The sequence below is a fragment of the Oncorhynchus masou genome, chromosome 17, assembly GCF_036934945.1.
Source record: "Oncorhynchus masou masou isolate Uvic2021 chromosome 17, UVic_Omas_1.1, whole genome shotgun sequence".
Taxonomy (NCBI): domain Eukaryota; kingdom Metazoa; phylum Chordata; class Actinopteri; order Salmoniformes; family Salmonidae; genus Oncorhynchus; species Oncorhynchus masou.
The window spans coordinates 19,314,590-19,332,800 of record NC_088228.1 but is presented as its reverse complement, the minus strand read 5'-3'; the positions used below and the strand labels follow the sequence as shown (position 1 = coordinate 19,332,800).

Genomic DNA, 18,211 nt, shown 5'->3' with positions numbered 1-18,211 from the left:
AGTCATTTTTGGGGGGTTGAGCTCCCCTTTCTGGTTGGAAAGCAGAGTACATTCATAAAAGGCCACAACAGCCTGCAGAGATGCAATATGCCACTAGATGTCTCTCTTTACTGACAGTAAAAAAACAGATGCAAATTTTAAAAAATGCATCATCAAACAAACCTCCAATGAACTGGAATTCTATGACAAAAGTAATGAATTTGAACTTCATGTGCACATGAAGGAAAACAGTAAAATTGAGGAAAACAGTGATGCCTTTTTTTCTTACATTTTTTGACAATATGCTGATTCATGAATTAAATCTAGCAGTATCACACCAACACTGGTCAAATTATTTCAGACCCAGTGTTTAGAGGACATTCACGCCTGCTTTGCTTGCCCTTTTTGACAGGGTTAAATAACCAACACTGAACAACCAACCTGCGAGAGGCCATTAAAACAAAGGAAATGTTTACTCAATATGAGTAAATATGAGTAGCACCCAGAACCTAATCTTGGGTGAGCACTAACTCCTGGCCAGTTAAGCCTGTCAACGAGAGACTGCTCTTTGTGAAATGCAGGACCAAAACTGCTCGGTTCTGTATGTGCAATATCAGACCATTGCATTCCAAGAGCTGTGTGGGCTCTCCCCTCTCCTCTCCCTCTCCATCACCCCCAGCACCAGCCTGACCCAAGGCTACTCTATATTTAGAAGTTCTGCATCACTGCTTGTCATATCGACTCAGGGAATAACATACACACGAAAGGCTCTACTACTCCCCCACCTGGACTTTCATTAATATTTTAGGGCTTTGTAAGGAGAGACTTTCCAGGAATAATATAACATTTAGGCAGACAATAGCTTTGTGTCAGTATGGCTGCGTTCACACAGGCAGCCCAATCTGAACTTGTTCACTAATTGGTATTTTTATCAGTAAGATCAACTCTGAAAAAGAGTTGATGTGAAAAGATCTGATATGATTGGTCAAAATACCAATTAGTGGAAAAAGTATCAACATTGGGCTGCCTGTGTAAATACAACCATTAGGTAATGTGGTGTGAGGCAGAAGAATATTACATGCTACTGACATCCTTGTGTCTGTTCTTCATCATCCATGTCCTTTCTACCAGTAGGTGTGCCACTCTCTCTTTTCTGGCCAAGCAATTGATTCTTCACATACATATTCTATAGCCACCCCTCTCCAGAGTAGTATCATTTCAGTCTGGATGAAATCTGAAAATAAGGATGCCTGGATGGTAACAAGCTTGGTGGAGGCTATTAGTATGACAGCGGATCGTCTGTCTCTGAGATGCCATCTTGGTTTCTTGCTCATGATGGGGCTGTGGCCTGTTATGTAATATGATGCAGTTGGTCTAGGCTGAAGGAGTGATGCAGGACAAAATAGTCATAATCAGACAATATTAGAGACTATATTTCATTACATAGTAAATTCACTTCGAGGTTAAAACTCAACTATGTCTATGGACAAATTTATAAAAAATAAAATAAAAAATAGTAAAATGCCAGCTACTTCATTGCTCCCTGTTTAACTGTTCCTAGTCCCTACCTCATCGTTGTCCCTGCCTTATCGTTGTCGCGCTAGTAATTTCTACCGGCCCAATTGGTCAGAATAGTTGGAGGAATATACGTGATGCAGCATTCTATTGGATGACACCGCTGTCAATTAATTACAGGATGATTGCTTCACAGGCTCTCCGCTGGGTTTTGACTAGATGGGATACAGTTTATATCTTACTTTAACAGATGTTGTTTAAGCAGCAAGTTAAGATAATTAACTTATCAGGTTATGATAATTAGGTTAAGGTTATGAAAAGGTTTAGGGTTAGCTAACCCCCCCCCAAAAAAAAACAACTTTAGACGTTAATTTGACACAAACTGTATCCCATCTAGCCTAACCTCACTGTTGCCATCGGTGACTGTCAGAAGCGAGTCAGCGAAGCAGGGAAAGGAAGGGGGCGTTAACCACTGCATTAATTTACAGTCGATCTCTCAAATACCGACACCTATTTAATTTCAAAACCTACATACCAACAAAAAATAAGAATTTTCGTATATATTCTTGTGAAGGGTAGAAGAGGGAGCCATGGCGAAGCGGCAGGACACCAAGAAATTCTTTGAGAATCTTTCCGGTGCTGGAAAATCCATCGGCGTTCTGACAAGCGGAGGAGATGCTCAAGGTATCAGTTACTGTTAGGCTACAAGTGGATTAGAGTGATACTGAAATAAACGCTGGAATTGTGTAATCATTACGATACTAAAAGGGAAACAGAGTGTCGAGTTAATATCAGTATTGCAAGTGCTGTCATTGTGTTTAGCCTAAAGGAACTTAGTAATTTTGTTCTCATCTGTTTGACTTAATTATTCAAAAGATAATGTAGGCTAGTTGAGTATTGACCAAAAAAAGCTGTTCAACATTAAATAAAAATTCATAATAACATTATTTGTGGAGTATGTAGGCAATTGGTAGGCTATTTTTGGTTAGAATTGTCACACCATTGGAAAAGGGAGATGATGCATTATTGTAATCAACAAAAACACGGAGCAAAAAAGTGTATCATACTGAAGGGTGGGTGCTATCCGGTAAGGGATATTTATGTTTAAGGTTAGGGTTAGGGTAAGAGTGTGGACGTCCCAAGAATCCCGGATAGCACTATCCGACACCGAAGCCTGCATTGCGGAATTCCATTCGTTGATAACCTATGGCGCAGATATGTCATCACGTCTGCAGGCGCACGCCCTGGATTTTAAACTCAACATGCCAATTGCAGAGAGCTAAGCATATGTGCATAGTAGCAGTTGCGATTTTTGCATGTAAATCTTGGTGGGGCAAACTCAACAAAAACAAAAAAATTGGGATCCATGCCAGCAAAGCCACTACACAACACAATACATTAATTGCATTATAACCGTGACAAACAGTGCCCACAAACTGTTAGGGCCTACATAAAGCTGTCCCAAGAGCAGAGCTTTCTTTTCAGCATCATGGAGTGAATCCTTACCACTGCTACACCTGGCTATCAGAGGAGCCTTGTCTGGCAGCTAAACAGTTAATTCAGCCTCATTTACTGCCTTAAAAAAACAGCTGATATAGCTGACTTGCTTAAACAAATGTGGTTTCTACTAACAATTGAGATGTACAAACTATAGCATAAGGGGACGACAAGCGCATAAGAGGCTATTTGTCATTTTGATTAAGACATTAATGAGCGAGCTTGGACGGACGTAGTCAATATAACTATTTGTTCAGCACTTTTGAAATGTGCATTAATAGAATTAAGTTCATGGGCCATTCTTACAGTATTTTCCCTGTACACCAAGACAGAACCGTGGGATAAATGAAGGGGGCATATAAGCAGACAATGAAACCTCTTAAAATATTCAATGATTACATTTCTCTCAAACAGGCTATAGGCTACATGTGCACCACCAAGTAAGAACAGTAGGCTAGGTTATGAGGGGGAAAGGGACCAAATTTATAGGGTGCGCCACATGGGCTACTAATAGCTAATTACACAACATACACCTAGTATTGCTTTCGTAGCTACAGTATACATATCTCCCTGGCATATTACATAATTTATGCAGCAGCATACAATATATTTTTGGACTCACCTTGTTGTGCTGTGCTCAGTTGAACAGGAAGGTGGCACGGCGGTCCTTCTTGTGGGCAAATTTAGTTATCAAAGTCTGGCATTTTCTGGATTTATGGTGCTTTCAAGACAACTGAGAACTCAGAAAAAAACAAGGCCGATTCATGACGTCAGTGATCTTCAGGTCGGAGCTCTAGAAAGAAGCCCAAGTTCCCGACATCCGAGTTGGATAATCGTTCAAAATGTATTTTCCAAGTCCGAGCTAGTTTTTGTCAGCGTTCCCATTTCTCTTGAACTCACTGAAGTCTGTTGCATGTGAATTTGTATCCTTTTAAGCTTGGAAAAGAGACCCTTAAACCCAGACTTGGACAACACGCCCACTCCACTAGTGATTGCTTAGCAATGCTTGCAGTTAGCCACTGATTCATTCAAAGCCTCTCATTGTTGAATTTCCATCTTGTCGTGTAATGTTTATGTTCAATGGAAGATAAATTATAGATAAAACGTATCTTCATATGAAAAGGATTTGCCAGTAGATTGTCGACTTGATTCATGAGGATGACTGCTTGTCTGGCTTGCTACCTAAGATTTTGAAAGTTTGATGTTGACATGATCAGTCCAACCTAAGCTACACTAGATATAATGTGATTTGATGTAATTTTGTCTGTGGTCAATGACCTTGAGCCTTTGATGGGCACTTCTAATGTAACTGTATGTCAGCACCAAAGGGCCTAGAATTTTCGAGTTCTCTCCGTAGATTTTGCGGTGACGTAGTATCCCCGTGAGTGACAGAACACTTAGCCAATCACGGCACAACAAGAGAACATTACCAACCCCATACGCTCTGTATTTTCCACTAGCTGCCCCACCACCACAGAAAGCACTGAGCTAGGCTGAAACACCTTAATTTTGGAGCTGCCTTACTCAAGAAAGCAAAAAACAGACCATGTTTGTGTGCGGCTTTATTAACTCAATGATTTTTGATTTTTTACATTGTTGGCAAACTGATATTAGCACGTGTTAATGCCACAATAGCATGCAAAACAGGCACTTTTTTCAGCTCTGCCCCACTTGTCCTGAATGATGGGTTGCCACTGCATACTAGCCTATCAATATTGTAATGTATTTAATTTTATATCAGCCTATTTCAATGTGACTATCATTATAAAGTTCCCTGTGCATTAAAACATCTGAGGATTAACATTTGTGCCAGCATGGCAGGAAGTGGCGGGGGGCTGTGTCCCAAAATTACCAATACAGCGTACTACATTTGACCAGGACCCATAGGGCTCTGATAGAAATTGGTGTACTTTACAGGGAATATGGTGCCATTTGGGACACAGACACAGTGCACCTTATCATGGGACACAAGGAGAGGTGGCTGCCAATTAAAACACATCTTGACTATTGTAGCGCGCATGGCATTACTAATGGGCAGACAAGCACGTGAAGAGGAGGATGGGGATGAGAATAGAGGAGACCTACGTGAGGCGCTGCAAGTAGTGGAGTTGTCCTCTGGGTTTCTCAACTCCGAAATGTAACCTACCTCTCACAGAGTTGAGAAATTTGTCTACCTCTATGAGTCACTATAATGTGGAAACACAACTGACATCTCAGTAAAGGACTGTGGTAGTAATAAGTGTGACTCAGCCCTTCATTGTTCAATGCCTGGCCCTGGCTGTCATTCACTAATCATATTGTACTCTCTTTACATGGACTATCTTATTGGCAGACTACAGCAGGCTGAGATTTCCACTGAATTTATGATACTGTAGTACATTTGCAACAATAGTCTACTGTATCTGTCATTAAGGGGCAGCAGGGTAGCCTAGTGGTTAGAGCGTTGGACTAGTAACCTGGAAGGTTGCACTGACAAGGTACAAATCTGCCGCTCTGCCCCTGAACAGGCAGTTAACCCACTGTTCCTAGGCCGTCATTGAAAATAAGAATTTGTTCTTAACTGACTTGCCTGGTTAAATAAAGGTTAATAAAAAATAAATTAAAGTGTGACATAGTGGGGAGTAGAGTAGTAGGCTACTCCCTTTCTCATCAAAAAAAGAAACTTGGGTGGGCCAAATAAACTACCAGTTGAGGAACCCTGCTGTCAGTTGCATGCGTGGGTAAAATCACTGGGGAAGCCAAGCACCCCCCCCCGCCAGCAACCTCCTGGCGCACCTAGGGCTGTGGCGGTCACGAAAATAACTGGCGTCTCACGGTAATTGGCCGTTAATTAACATAAACACATTTACCATCTTCTGGCTTTCACAAGTCACTTATGCTGACCTTCTGAATATCTACATTTTAAAATGTCTAATAAATACATGTAATATAGCCTACACCTCCACAATAAATACATTATTTAATTTAGACAGGTCTAAAGAAGCATGACATGAAGAAAATGTTGTCTATTTGAGAAGAACAGAATAGCATACTCTGAGTTGTTCTTATGTTAGGTCCTGATCTGGCTAAGCCAAATGGCTGTGGGCTACAGAAGTGAATTTAGCAGACAAGATTTGCTTAGAATTCCATGGCATTATTGTATAGTATGAAGAATACAACTGAACAAAGCTGAATAAAATAGAAACTATCAGGAATCAAGGTAAGACCCAAGTGCAGACTGTGTGAAGTAACAATGTTTATTGTAACAACAGGGGCAGGCAAGACAGGCAGGGGGCGATAATCCAGAGTAGGAGCAAAGGTACAATACGGCAGGCAGCCTCAGGGACAGGCAGAGTGATCAGGGGGGTGAGTACTTGGTCAGGACAGACAAGGGTCAAAAACCAGGAGGACGAGAAAAAGAGAGACTAGGGAAAAACAGGAGCTGAGACAAAACGTTGGTAGGCTTGAACAAACAAGACGAATTGGCAACAGACAAACAGAGAACACAGGTATAAATACACAGGGGATAAGTGGGAAGATGGACGACACCTGGAGGGGGGTGGAGACAATCACAAAGACAGGTGAAACAAATCAGGTTGTGACAGAAATAATATTTTCTCCAAACGATTTGAGGGAGTGCGCACATGCAGCTATTCTGTGTTGAGCGGTTAACAAAGAAATAGGTATTATTATATGCTTAATTTAGAGTTATGTAACTTTAGTTGTTCTACAAATGTACGTTCATCTCTAGGAGACAGAATGCGTATCCTTCCTGAGCGGTATGACGGATGTTTTGATTTTTTAAGTTTTAAGGCTGCATGATGCGACTCTAATGATGATTTGAAAAAAGTTGCTTGAAAGGCATGATCTCTGCTTTGTTTTTTGCCGAGGCTGTACACACTTCATCAATCACTCATTCACAATTTGACAAGCACTTGAACATGTCTAAAATTTTATGGCGGCATCCCCTTTGTATGGTCGTAATGCACCCTAAAAGAATCCATGCCCTTTGTGGCCAGTGAGTGCTGCACACTCAATCACATGATCGGGTCTTTCTCAAAGGCTACAAGTGACGACAGACACATCAGGGACACAACTGCGCACGTCCTTATCCAATTCCGAGGTGAACTTTGAAGATATTGGAAGAACTGTCCACATTTACTTTTGTCAGCCAACAAGATGAGTAGGTTGAAGTCGGAAGTTTAAATACTGTAACGGTTTTCTTGACTTGAAGGAGAGGCGGACCAAAATGCAGCGTGGTTTCTATTCATGGTTCTTTAATAAAGACTCTACACATGAACAGACTAACAAAACAAGAAACGTGAAAACCTAAAACAGCCCTATCTGGTGCAAACACAGAGACAGGAACAATCACCCACAAACACACAGTGAAACCCAGGCTCCCTAAGTATGATTCTCAATCAGAGACTAATGACACCTGCTTCTGATTGAGAACCATACTAGGCCGAAACATAGAAATACCCAAATCATAGAAAAACAAACAGACTGCCCACCCCAACTCACACCCTGACCATACTAAATAATGACAAAACAAAGGAAATAAAGGTCAGAACGTGACACATACACCTTAGAAAAATGCATTTAAACTCAGTTTTTCACAATTCCTGACATTTAATCCTAGTAAAAATTCCCTGTCTTAGGTCAGTTAGGATCACCACTTTATTTTAAGAATGTGAAATGTCAGAATAATAGTAGAGGGAATGATTGATTTCAGCTTTTATTTCTTTCATCACATTCTCAGTGGGTCAAAAGTTTACATACAATTAGTATTTGGTAGCATTGCCTTTTAAATTGTTTAACTTGGGTCAAACATTTCAGGTAGCCTTCCACAAGCTTCCCACAATAAGTTGGGTGAATTTTGGCCCATTCCTCCTGACAGAGCTGGTGCAACTGAGTCAGGTTTGTAGGCCTCCTTGCTCGCACACGCTTTTTCAGTTCTGTCCACAAATCTTCTATAAGATTGAGGTCGGGGCTTTGTGATGACCACTCCAATACCTTGACTTTGTTGTCCTTAAGCCATTTTGCCATAACTTAGGAAGTATGCTTGGGGTCATTGTCCATTTGGAAGACCCATTTGCGACCAAGCTTTAACTTCCTGACTGATGTCTTGAGATGTTGCTTCGATATATCCACATCATTTTGCTCACTCATGATGCCATCTATTTTGTGAAGTGCACCAGTCCCTCCTGCAGCAAAGCACCCCCACAATATGATGCTGCCACCCCCGTTCTTCACGGTTGGGATGGTGTTCTTCGGCTTGCAAGCTTCCCCCTTTTTCCTCCAAACAGAACAATGGTCATTATGGTCAAACAGTTCTATTTTTGTTTCATCAGACCAGAGGACTTTTCTCCAAAAAGTACGATCTTTGTCCCCATGTGCAGTCGCAAACCATAGTCTGGCTTTTTCATGGTAGTTTTGGAGCAGTGGCTTCTTCCTTGCTGAGCGGCCTTTCAGGTTATGTCGATATAGGACTCATTTTTACTTTTGTACCTGTTTCCTCCAGCATCTTCACAAGGCCCTTTGCTGTTGTTCTGGGATAGATTTGCACTTTCGCACCAAAGTATGTTCATCTTTAGGAGACAGAACATGTATCCTTCCTGAGCGGTATGATGGATGCATAGTCCCATGGTGTTTATACTTGCGTACTATTGTTTGTACAGATGAACGTGGTACCTTTAGGCGTTTGGAAATTGCTCCCAAGGATGAACCAGACATGTGGAGGTCTACAATTCGTTTTTTTTAATGTCTTCGCTGATTTCTTTTGATTTTCCCATGATGTCAAGCAAAGAGGCACTGAGTTTGAAGGTAGGCTTTGAAATACATCCACAGATACACCTCCAATTGACTCAAATGATGTCTGAAGCTTCTATCAGAAGCTTCTAAAGCCATGACATAATTTTCTGGAATTTTCCAAGCTGTTTAAAGGCACAGTTATCTTAGTGTATGTAAACTTCTGACCCACTGGATTGTGATACAGTGAATGAAATAACTGTCTGTAAACAATTGTTGGAAAAAATACTTGTATCATGCACAAAGTAGATACTAACTGACTTGCCAAAACTACATTTTGTTAACAAGAAATTTGTTGAGTGGTTGAAAAATTTGTTTTCTTGACTCCAACCTAAGTGTATGTAAACTTCCGACTTCAACTGTAGATGGTTGTCACGTAGAGAGACAGAGGAACACTGTTTTCATTGCTCGGATGCTTTCTCCTGTGACAAAATTATGAAACACAGAGAGATGAAAGATACATTATTTTATGTGTTTTTATTTTTTTCTTGGTACGTTTTTGGGGGAAGCCTGGTTTCCCTTGGTATTCATGAATACACACCACTGCCTGCTGTAGAGAAATCAAACATACCTAATCCATAATCTCTACGAACACTACTTGGCCGTCGTAAAGATACATTTGTCCCTCGCTATCAAATAAACACCTGAATCAAACTTTTGTCACAATCACACTACATTCCTGCTGTGTCTACAGTGGGCTACCATTAGACCAAGCACTTTGTATGAGACTACCTACCATGAAATCTACCATTGTCTACACAGCAGGAATATAGTGCAAAAGTCCCGTCAGAATCCAGCTGTAGACCTGAAGACTAGAACATTCACATGATGTAAGTAAAATCCACTAAGACTTCTGGCAGTCTTATCTGCCAGAAAAGATCAGTTGGTTCTGTACATAGGGTGATACCTAAAATTACTTACAGAACCATTGGCCATGCTTCAGGAGATCTTCCAGTGGGATTCAGTGTTTATCATTGTTAACCTATATTGGCTAATATATGCACCATTTTCTGTGTACACACAGGTCTCCTTCATCTTATATTGTTACTGGTCTCCTAGCAACAGTGACTGGCACCAGCCAACCCACAGTACCAGAATTTGTGCTCGTTAGCAACAGACCCTTAATATCTGTGCCAGACCAACCATGCACTCTGGTCTCTCTACAGTCTGTTTACTGTGAAGGCATGCTGATTCTGAAATGAAACCCTGTATCCTATATAGTGTACCCTATGTGGGCCCTGGTCAAAGTAAGTGCACTATATAAGGAATAGGGGTAAAAGCTAGCGCACTATAGGGAATAGGGTCCCATTTCAGACACACGTGAGTTCATTTTTGTGGGCCTAAGAAGCTCTTGGAGGCTGACACTAACAATAATGACATCCAAGGCAGCGCCTGCTCCCGCCCACCCTCAGAGTGCTCTGGGAAGCCAGTGAATAGCAGCCTTGTTGTGTGGTGTGGGAGAAGTGGAAGGACATCAGCATAGAGCAGTCTTGGCACCACAGGGCTGCCCTACTGTTCTTGGCTGCGTGTACAGACTAATGAGAATGTCGCTGTAAGCAGTAAGTGCTACACTCTTAGAAAAAAGGGTTCTAAAAGGGTTCTTTGGCTGTCCCCATAGGAGAACCCTTTTTGGTTCCAGGTAAAACCCCTTTGGGTTCCATGTAGAGCCCTCTGTGGAAGGGGAAGCAAAAAGGAACCAAAAAGGGTTCTTACCTGGAACCAAAAATGGTTCCTTAAAGGGTTCTCCTATGGGGACAGCCAGATAACCCTTTTACTGTAGGTACTAGATTAGAGTGTATTGTCTTGTCCGTAATAAGGTGACCAAAGATACTGCATTCAAAATTATTCCCACACTTGTATAACAATATTAACATAGTTTTTGTGCAACTAAGATGCAAGTCTTTGTAATCATTATGACCAATTTCCACACTGTCAATGGAAAATGTACTAGATACTGAATCAAGGTCAATGCCTATGCAAGTATCTTTCTCTGCTGGACGGAGCACACCATGTTAACTTGGTTTACATGATTCATCCCATCTCCCTGATTTGTATTTTCAGCCTGTAGCCTACCAAATATAACATGCATTGTCATATAATGAATGTATTTTTCATTCTCTCTGACTCTCTCTGCCTCTGTGTTGTTGTTGTTGTGCAGGTATGAATGCTGCTGTACGGGCTGTGGTCCGCATGGGTATTTATGTGGGAGCTAAAGTCTACTTCGTCCATGAGGTGAGATCATGATAGACACTCCCGCGGGCTTGTACTGTTCTACCACTTACACTGAGACAAATCAACACCGACAAGCTCTGTGCTCATAGGGCAAAAGCCTTTTCTTTGAGCAGTAGTGGTTTGGATAAACAAAATGTTACAGAATGAAATAGAACACTAAGTTAAATTGTTGATTAAAAGGATCTCTTTGCAGAATGTGTAATGTTTAAATAAAACAGAGGAGGAGCGATTCTTCGGCATAAATGTTCAACGAGATGACTTTTATTTTATTTAAGGGTCATGGAAATGAGAAGTATTTGAATAGGAAAGTCATGGTGTTGGTAGTGGGAGCAGTTTCCCATACACAAGCAGCTAATTAATTTGCTGAGGAAATCATACTCTGGAGGTTATCTAATAATGTTCCTGTCCACTGGGGTCAAATCTAATTGTATTTGTCACATGCTTCATAAACAGGTGTAGACTAGAGTGAAATGCTTGCTTACAGGCCCTTCCCAACAATGGGGTCAAATAAAATAATTTCAGGGCTTAAGAATTAACTTAGGTGTGATTCTGTCTCTACAGATTCTGTCTCTACTTTCACTTAATGCTTTTATAAGGATGACGTAACGCCTGGTCATAAGAGGTCATGATGGAATACTGTATGAGAATATCAAATCAAACTGTATTTGTCACATGCTTTGTAAACAACAGGTGTGGACTAACAGTGAAATGCTTACTTACGGGTCCTTCCCTACAATGCAGAGAAATAATAGAAAAATAATAACACAAGGAATAAATACACGAGTAATGATAACTTTGTTACTGTATATACACGAGGTACCGGCATACATAGACAACTAGAGGTAAGATCAATTTGTCCCAAACATGAAAATTAGATGAACCATCCCTTTAACACTAGCACAAATGATGCCCACTTATTAAAGGTACACTGATGTATCTCACAGCATGCTGTTGTTTATTCAGACTCATGGCGATGGCACTACAGGGACGTCTGAAGCTTCCTGTAATCCAATTATTTGGACATTGACACCAGAGCTCTTATCCTCCTGCCTCCATTGAGTCAGACAGAGTAGATAACGACATGTTACAGTTAGCCTCTTGCAGAGCGTATGTATATCAACCTATTCCGTATAGTGCACTACTTTTGGTGTGCATAGGGCTCTGGTAAAAAGCTGTGCACTATATAGGGACTAGTGTGCCATTTGAGACACAGACAGTGAGTGTGCTGTGAGCCTGCTCAATGGAATACCTTTTATCGGTCATCAAACACTGGAGTCTCTAACAATAGACGACACTTAAGCAAAGACTCCAGCCACCCAAGTCAAAGGGTTCTCTCTACTAGCACACAGCAAGCACTACCGATGCAAGTATGGAACCAACAGGACCCCGAATAGCTTCGACCCCCCCAAGCCATAAGACTGCTAAATAAATAGTTAAAATAGTTAACTAATTAGCTACCTGCATTGACCCTTTTTGCACTAACTATTTGTCTCATCACATGCTGTTACTGTTTATCATCTATCCTGTAGCCTAGTGACTTCATCCCTACCTATATGTACATATCTACCTCAATTACCCCTGCACATCGACTTGGTACTGAGAGACAGCATCCATGATAATCTGTTGTTTACTTTCGCTACAGGTAGCAGTTAGCATGATTTAGCATTGTCCTCTCAAAATGAATGTAAGTCAATATCCCTGATGTTACCAAAGATGCGTTGCAGAGTCAACGACTGTTACCATGTAATAACATTGTAATTCATGAATATGTTCATGTTACTATGAGGAAATATAGGCCTATGCTGTGAGATAATGTTAATATGTATTTTCTCTATGCAGGGTTACCAGGGTATGGTAGATGGTGGGGATAATATTGAAGAGGCATCATGGGAAAGTGTCTCCAGCATGCTGCAAGTGGTAAGTAGTGCAATGAATGCCTTTAGGCAAAATACTATGGATTTGTTTAACATTATCATCACAGTCACAGGCTATATATATAGTATACATAGTGGTTAATTAATATTTTGGCCAGAGGCTACAGTATACTATACAGTATATGATGGTTAATGGTTTGAATACATCAGTGGTCCCGGAATTTACAAATTGCACGTGACAGATGAGCGCAGCTGCATTTCTGGCCAATGCTAAACCGAGTGGAAGGTGGATTCTGCATGAACCTGATAGTTAATGACAACAAAACACAACACTAAAACAATATGTGAGATGTTGAATTAATGACACCTATCAATGCAGCAGTGCTCAATTGTGTCAGATAATGTCATCCATTGGTTTGCTCTAGAGCTGTTTTGTTCCATTCATCCTACCTTCATCCATCCATCCATCCATCCATACATCCATCCACATTTATCCGTCTATCCTTCTAACATTAATTAATTCAGTCATCCATCCATCCCTCCATCTATCCTTCACCCATCCATCCAATCTTCATTCATCTATCCACCAATCTCAACCCATCCATCCATCAATTCAGTTGTCATCCATCCATAAATTCAGTTGTCATCCATCAATTCAGTTGTCATCCATCCATCAATTCAGTTGTCATCCATCCATCAATCCATCTTTCCAACTGTCATTCATCCATTCATCTGAATTCTTGACTGTTGTGTTTTCCTGTCAGGGTGGCACAGTCATTGGCAGTGCCCGCTGCAAGGAGTTCCGCAGCCACGAGGGGCGTCTGAAGGCTGCTCACCACCTGGTGCAGCGTGACATCACCAACCTGTGTGTGATCGGAGGGGACGGCAGTCTCACTGGGGCCAACCTCTTCAGAGAGGAGTGGAGCGGACTACTGGAGGAACTGGTCCAGCAGGGTATCTCAATGTTATAGTCAATGGAGTGGACCAAATGTTCACAGTAATCTACTCCATCATTCATTTCTACACAAATGTTTTTGCTTATATGCCTGACATGTTGTAGTAAAACATGTATTACTATGTATTACCAGAGCCTGTATACAGTCATTCCATCTATGAGTGGACACTACTCAGTAGTGAAGCCAGTGGGTTCATGTTGCGTTGCATTGTGAATAAAGGTCTGATTGATGAGAAGGCTGCCCAGAACAATTCAGAGCTACACATTGTGGGAATGGTGGGCTCCATCGACAACGACTTCTGTGGCACTGACATGACAATCGGGACAGACTCTGCCCTGCACAGAATCATAGAGGTGGTGGACGCAATCATGACTACAGCCCAGAGGTACTGACATAGATGATTGTTGTTGAATGGTACATTTCTTAACTTTTAGATGAGCCAACATTTACACAGACAGAGGTACAGACAGATACAGTGGCATATTTAGCTCAGTGGTGTTGTTTGTACACATACAACATTTACAGACTTATCTCCTTTCTCTCAGCCACCAGAGGACGTTTGTGCTGGAGGTCATGGGAAGACATTGTGGGTATGGAATGGCATTTCATTTATGCTTTCATTTCCTGCTTTATTCTTGTACTTGCTACAATTTAGCAATGGACTCTCAGCAGTCCTGCTTTGAAAATGTTTGTACATAATACATACAAATGTGTGTGTACGTGTGTGCGTGTGTGTGTAGGTACCTGGCCCTAGTAAGTGCTCTGGCCTGCGGGGCTGACTGGGTGCTGATCCCTGAGATGCCCCCTGAGGACGGGTGGGAGGAACAGATGTGTCAGAAACTGTCTGAGGTAACACACACACACACACACACACACACACACACACACACACACACACACACAAAGGTAACATCCGACATCTGCAGATCTAACAAATACATTTCAATCTATACCTCACGTTGAATAGGATTTACTGCTTAGTGATAACACGTTGTAGTGTATTGTATTTCCTTCAGCCATAGCAAAAGCAGCAGTGTTCATTGTGTTTCTTAATGTCCAGAGCCGATCCAGGGGTTCAAGGCTGAATATAATCATAGTTGCTGAAGGAGCCATTGACAGACAAGGAAAGGCTATTACTGTTGATAATGTCAAGGATGTGAGTACCTGAATATGCAACGTAGGGGGAACCAAAAGCAGGTCCGACAGATGTGTGAATAGCTCCATGCTTTACAGATGAAAGGACTCTGTTAAGTGAGAGATGGACAGAGGTAGTAGGCAGATCTGTTCTTTCTCTCTCTCTGATAGGCATGCAGCTGTTTCAGCATTAACCGGGTCCAGCTTTTGAAAAGCCAAATGCAAAAATGTTCTGTCATGTACTGTATATCTGTGCTTTGTTTGTATTCTTATAGAATCGTGCAGATAAGAAACGGCTCAATATCATTATTGTAGCAGAGGGGGCGATAGATTCTCACAACAAGCCTATCACTACAGACCATATTAAGGAAGTAAGTACTCAGCTGTCCTGTACTGGTGGAGTACTCCTCTGCAGACCTGGGTTCAAATCCTATTTCAAATCTTTTTGCGACTTTCTATTGGTTTAATTGCGCCAGACAAGCTCAATCAAGCCCACATTAAGTATTTGAAATGATTTCATATTGTATTTGAACCCAGGTCTGGTACAGTACTTCTGTGTGCCGTGGTTACTTCTGGCTGCACATCGTCATCTCTCCATCTCTCTGTCCCATTAGCAACATACTGTCCATGTTTTAACTCTTCTTCATCTAAGTATTTTATTGGATCTTTCTTAGTGATGTGAACTTCTGTGAATTATTCTTCGTCCTGTTTGTGCCTTTGCAACCTTGTTCTTCATCAGCATACCTAACCTGGTAAGCAAAGAAATCCATAGAGAACTTATAAGATCTCTGTTCTGGTAAGAGTCTTATACAGTACAGTTAACCTGGCAGAACAAAAGAACAAGGTCTGAGTCCAAAATGGCACCCTATTCTCTATAATATACTGTACTAGTTTTGACCAGCTCTGGTTTAAAGTAGTGCACTATATAGGAAATAGGGTGCCATTTGGAACACACAGGTGTAAGTGTTGGAGACTCACTTACAGTGTACATGACAGGAACTGTTTTGCATGGGTGTACAGTGCTTGTGCTTTCCCCTACTGTCTTTCTTCCTAAGGTATAGCATGCCATTGTCATTCTCTTTCTACCATACAATACAAATAGACAATTGTTGCATTCCAAATGGCACCCTATTCTCTATATCATAGTCCTGGGGACCCAAAAGGGTGCACATTTTGGTTTTTGCCTTAGCACTACACAGCTGATTCAGCTCATCATCAAATCTTTGATTAGTGGAATCAGATGTGCACTCCTCTGGGTCCCCAGGACCAGGATTAAGAAACACTGATCTATATAATGCATTACTTTTGTAGTAGTGAATAGGGTGCCATTTGGGACGTAAGTGTTATTTGATTACTCTGCTAATTTGAGGAAAAGTACATTGCTCAATACCTGGCCTTCCTCTCCTACTATAGCTGGTTGTTAGCTGTCTGGGCTTTGACACCCGAGTCACCATCCTGGGTCACGTCCAGAGAGGAGGAACCCCCTCTGCCTTTGACCGGATCCTGGTGAGTGTTACCCACATACTCACATACAATGAAAAGGCACTTATAGACTGGGTTGCTTCCTAAATGGCACCCTATTCCCTATATAATGCACTACTTTTCAGTTAGAGGCACAGCCATTTGTGCTGCCGTCTGTCTGATAGCTGAATAATATCCCTGGTTTGTTTGTTTTGGTTAGTAACCATGAGGAAGTTTCAGTATGGTAATCATCATTTAAAGAGCATGTCATTTCATACTGTTATGCAATTTCTAACTTGAACTTGAAGTTATTTTCCCAGTGTCCCAAATCACCATTAATTCTAAATTGACCCCAGTATAAATATTATTTGACCTTTGCCCTCCACCCTGTCTGTCCAGGCCAGTCGTATGGGAGTGGAGGCGGTCCTGGCCCTGTTGGAGGCGTCAGCCAGCACACCGGCCTGCGTAGTGTCTCTGTGTGGGAACCAGGCTGTCCGTCTGCCCCTCATGGAGTGTGTTCAGATGGTACACTTACACTGTGTGTTCACATGCTATACAGGCCCTGCTAGGACCCTGGATTAGTATTCTGTATAGGGTACAGATGGGGATGGCCACCAGCCAAGATAGTGGGTGTGAGATTGCTTTACTCAACAGTAATGAACACGTATGAAGTAATAGCCTACCCCTTTGTGATGTTTTCAGGTTCTACACCATTCACAGAATGCATCAAGTACTTATACCTACTGTATACATTATATATCTATTATGAATAAAGACGATTGATAGGCTGTTGATTCCAGACACATTAACCACTCGTATTTATGTTCTCAATAGACACAAGACGTCCAGAAAGCCATGGACGAGAAGAATTTTGAGGAAGCTGTGAGACTGCGTGGCAGGTACATTATCTGACTCTTGTACCAATTCTACATTCTTTGATAAAATAAGGGGATATCTCTGTATTTCTAAGATGCATATCTTTATTTGGCCAGCAGTCTGTTCTAGCAGGACCATTACCGCGTTGCAGGATTCAGATTCATTTTCCTCTTGCCTTTAAACGTTTATGCAACTTAGTAATGGAGGTTTCTGGACAAAAGGTAGATGGATGAATAACAGTATGTTTCATTCATATTTTGCAGGAGTTTCGAAAACAACCTGAACACCTACAAACTCCTGTCTTACCGGAAAGCAGACTCTGAACTCCCAAATGTAAGTATCCTCAGATAACCCAAGGCAAACATTTCCAGTGGGGCAAAAAAGTATTTAGTCAGCCACCAACTTATTGTGCAAGTTCTCCCACTTAAAAAGATGAGAGAGGCCTGTAATTTTCATCATAGGTACACTTCAACTATGACAGACAAAATTAGGGAAAAAATCCAGAAAATCACATTGTAGGATTTTTAATGAATTTATTTGCAAATTATGGTAGACCAAAGAGCTGTCAAAGGACACCAGAAACAAAATTGTAGACCTGCACCAGGCTGGGAAGACTGAATCTGCAATAGGTAAGCAGCTTGGTTTGAAGAAATCAACTGTGGGAGCAATTATTAGGAAATGGAAGACATACAAGACCACCCTCGATCTGGGGCTCCACACAAGATCTCACCCCGTGAGGTCAAAATGATCACAAGAACGGTGAGCAAAAATCCCAGAACCACACGTGGGGACCTAGTGAATGACCTGCAGAGAGCTGGGACCAAAGTAACAAAGCCTACCATCAGTAACACACCACGCTGCCAGGGACTCAAATCCTGCAGTGCCAGACGTGTCCCC

The 18,211-nt window shown here is 41.5% G+C and overlaps 1 protein-coding gene across 11 annotated transcripts in view; it reads left to right on the top strand.

The window, feature by feature from the left end:
* Window positions 1–1,900: 1,900 nt before the first annotated feature.
* The window catches only part of LOC135558654 (ATP-dependent 6-phosphofructokinase, platelet type-like), a 39,776-nt gene continuing 23,465 nt past the window's right edge, over window positions 1,901–18,211 (top strand). For 4 of the 11 annotated variants that reach the window (XM_064992641.1, XM_064992642.1, XM_064992638.1 and 1 more), the window contains exons 1-12: window positions 1,902–2,178; window positions 10,940–11,013; window positions 12,853–12,930; window positions 13,652–13,841; window positions 14,063–14,228; window positions 14,389–14,433; window positions 14,584–14,692; window positions 15,253–15,348; window positions 16,391–16,483; window positions 16,838–16,963; window positions 17,273–17,337; window positions 17,578–17,647. In XM_064992641.1, the coding sequence (XP_064848713.1) occupies window positions 2,085–2,178; window positions 10,940–11,013; window positions 12,853–12,930; window positions 13,652–13,841; window positions 14,063–14,228; window positions 14,389–14,433; window positions 14,584–14,692; window positions 15,253–15,348; window positions 16,391–16,483; window positions 16,838–16,963; window positions 17,273–17,337; window positions 17,578–17,647 (1,206 nt within the window). In that variant the 5' untranslated portion in view covers window positions 1,902–2,084. Of the gene's footprint in view, window positions 2,179–10,939; window positions 11,014–12,852; window positions 12,931–13,651; window positions 13,842–14,062; window positions 14,229–14,388; window positions 14,434–14,583; window positions 14,693–14,903; window positions 15,000–15,252; window positions 15,349–16,390; window positions 16,484–16,837; window positions 16,964–17,272; window positions 17,338–17,577; window positions 17,648–18,211 lie in introns of all 11 variants that reach the window. The other 7 variants (XM_064992637.1, XM_064992635.1, XM_064992636.1 and 4 more) reach the window with 3 other exon arrangements.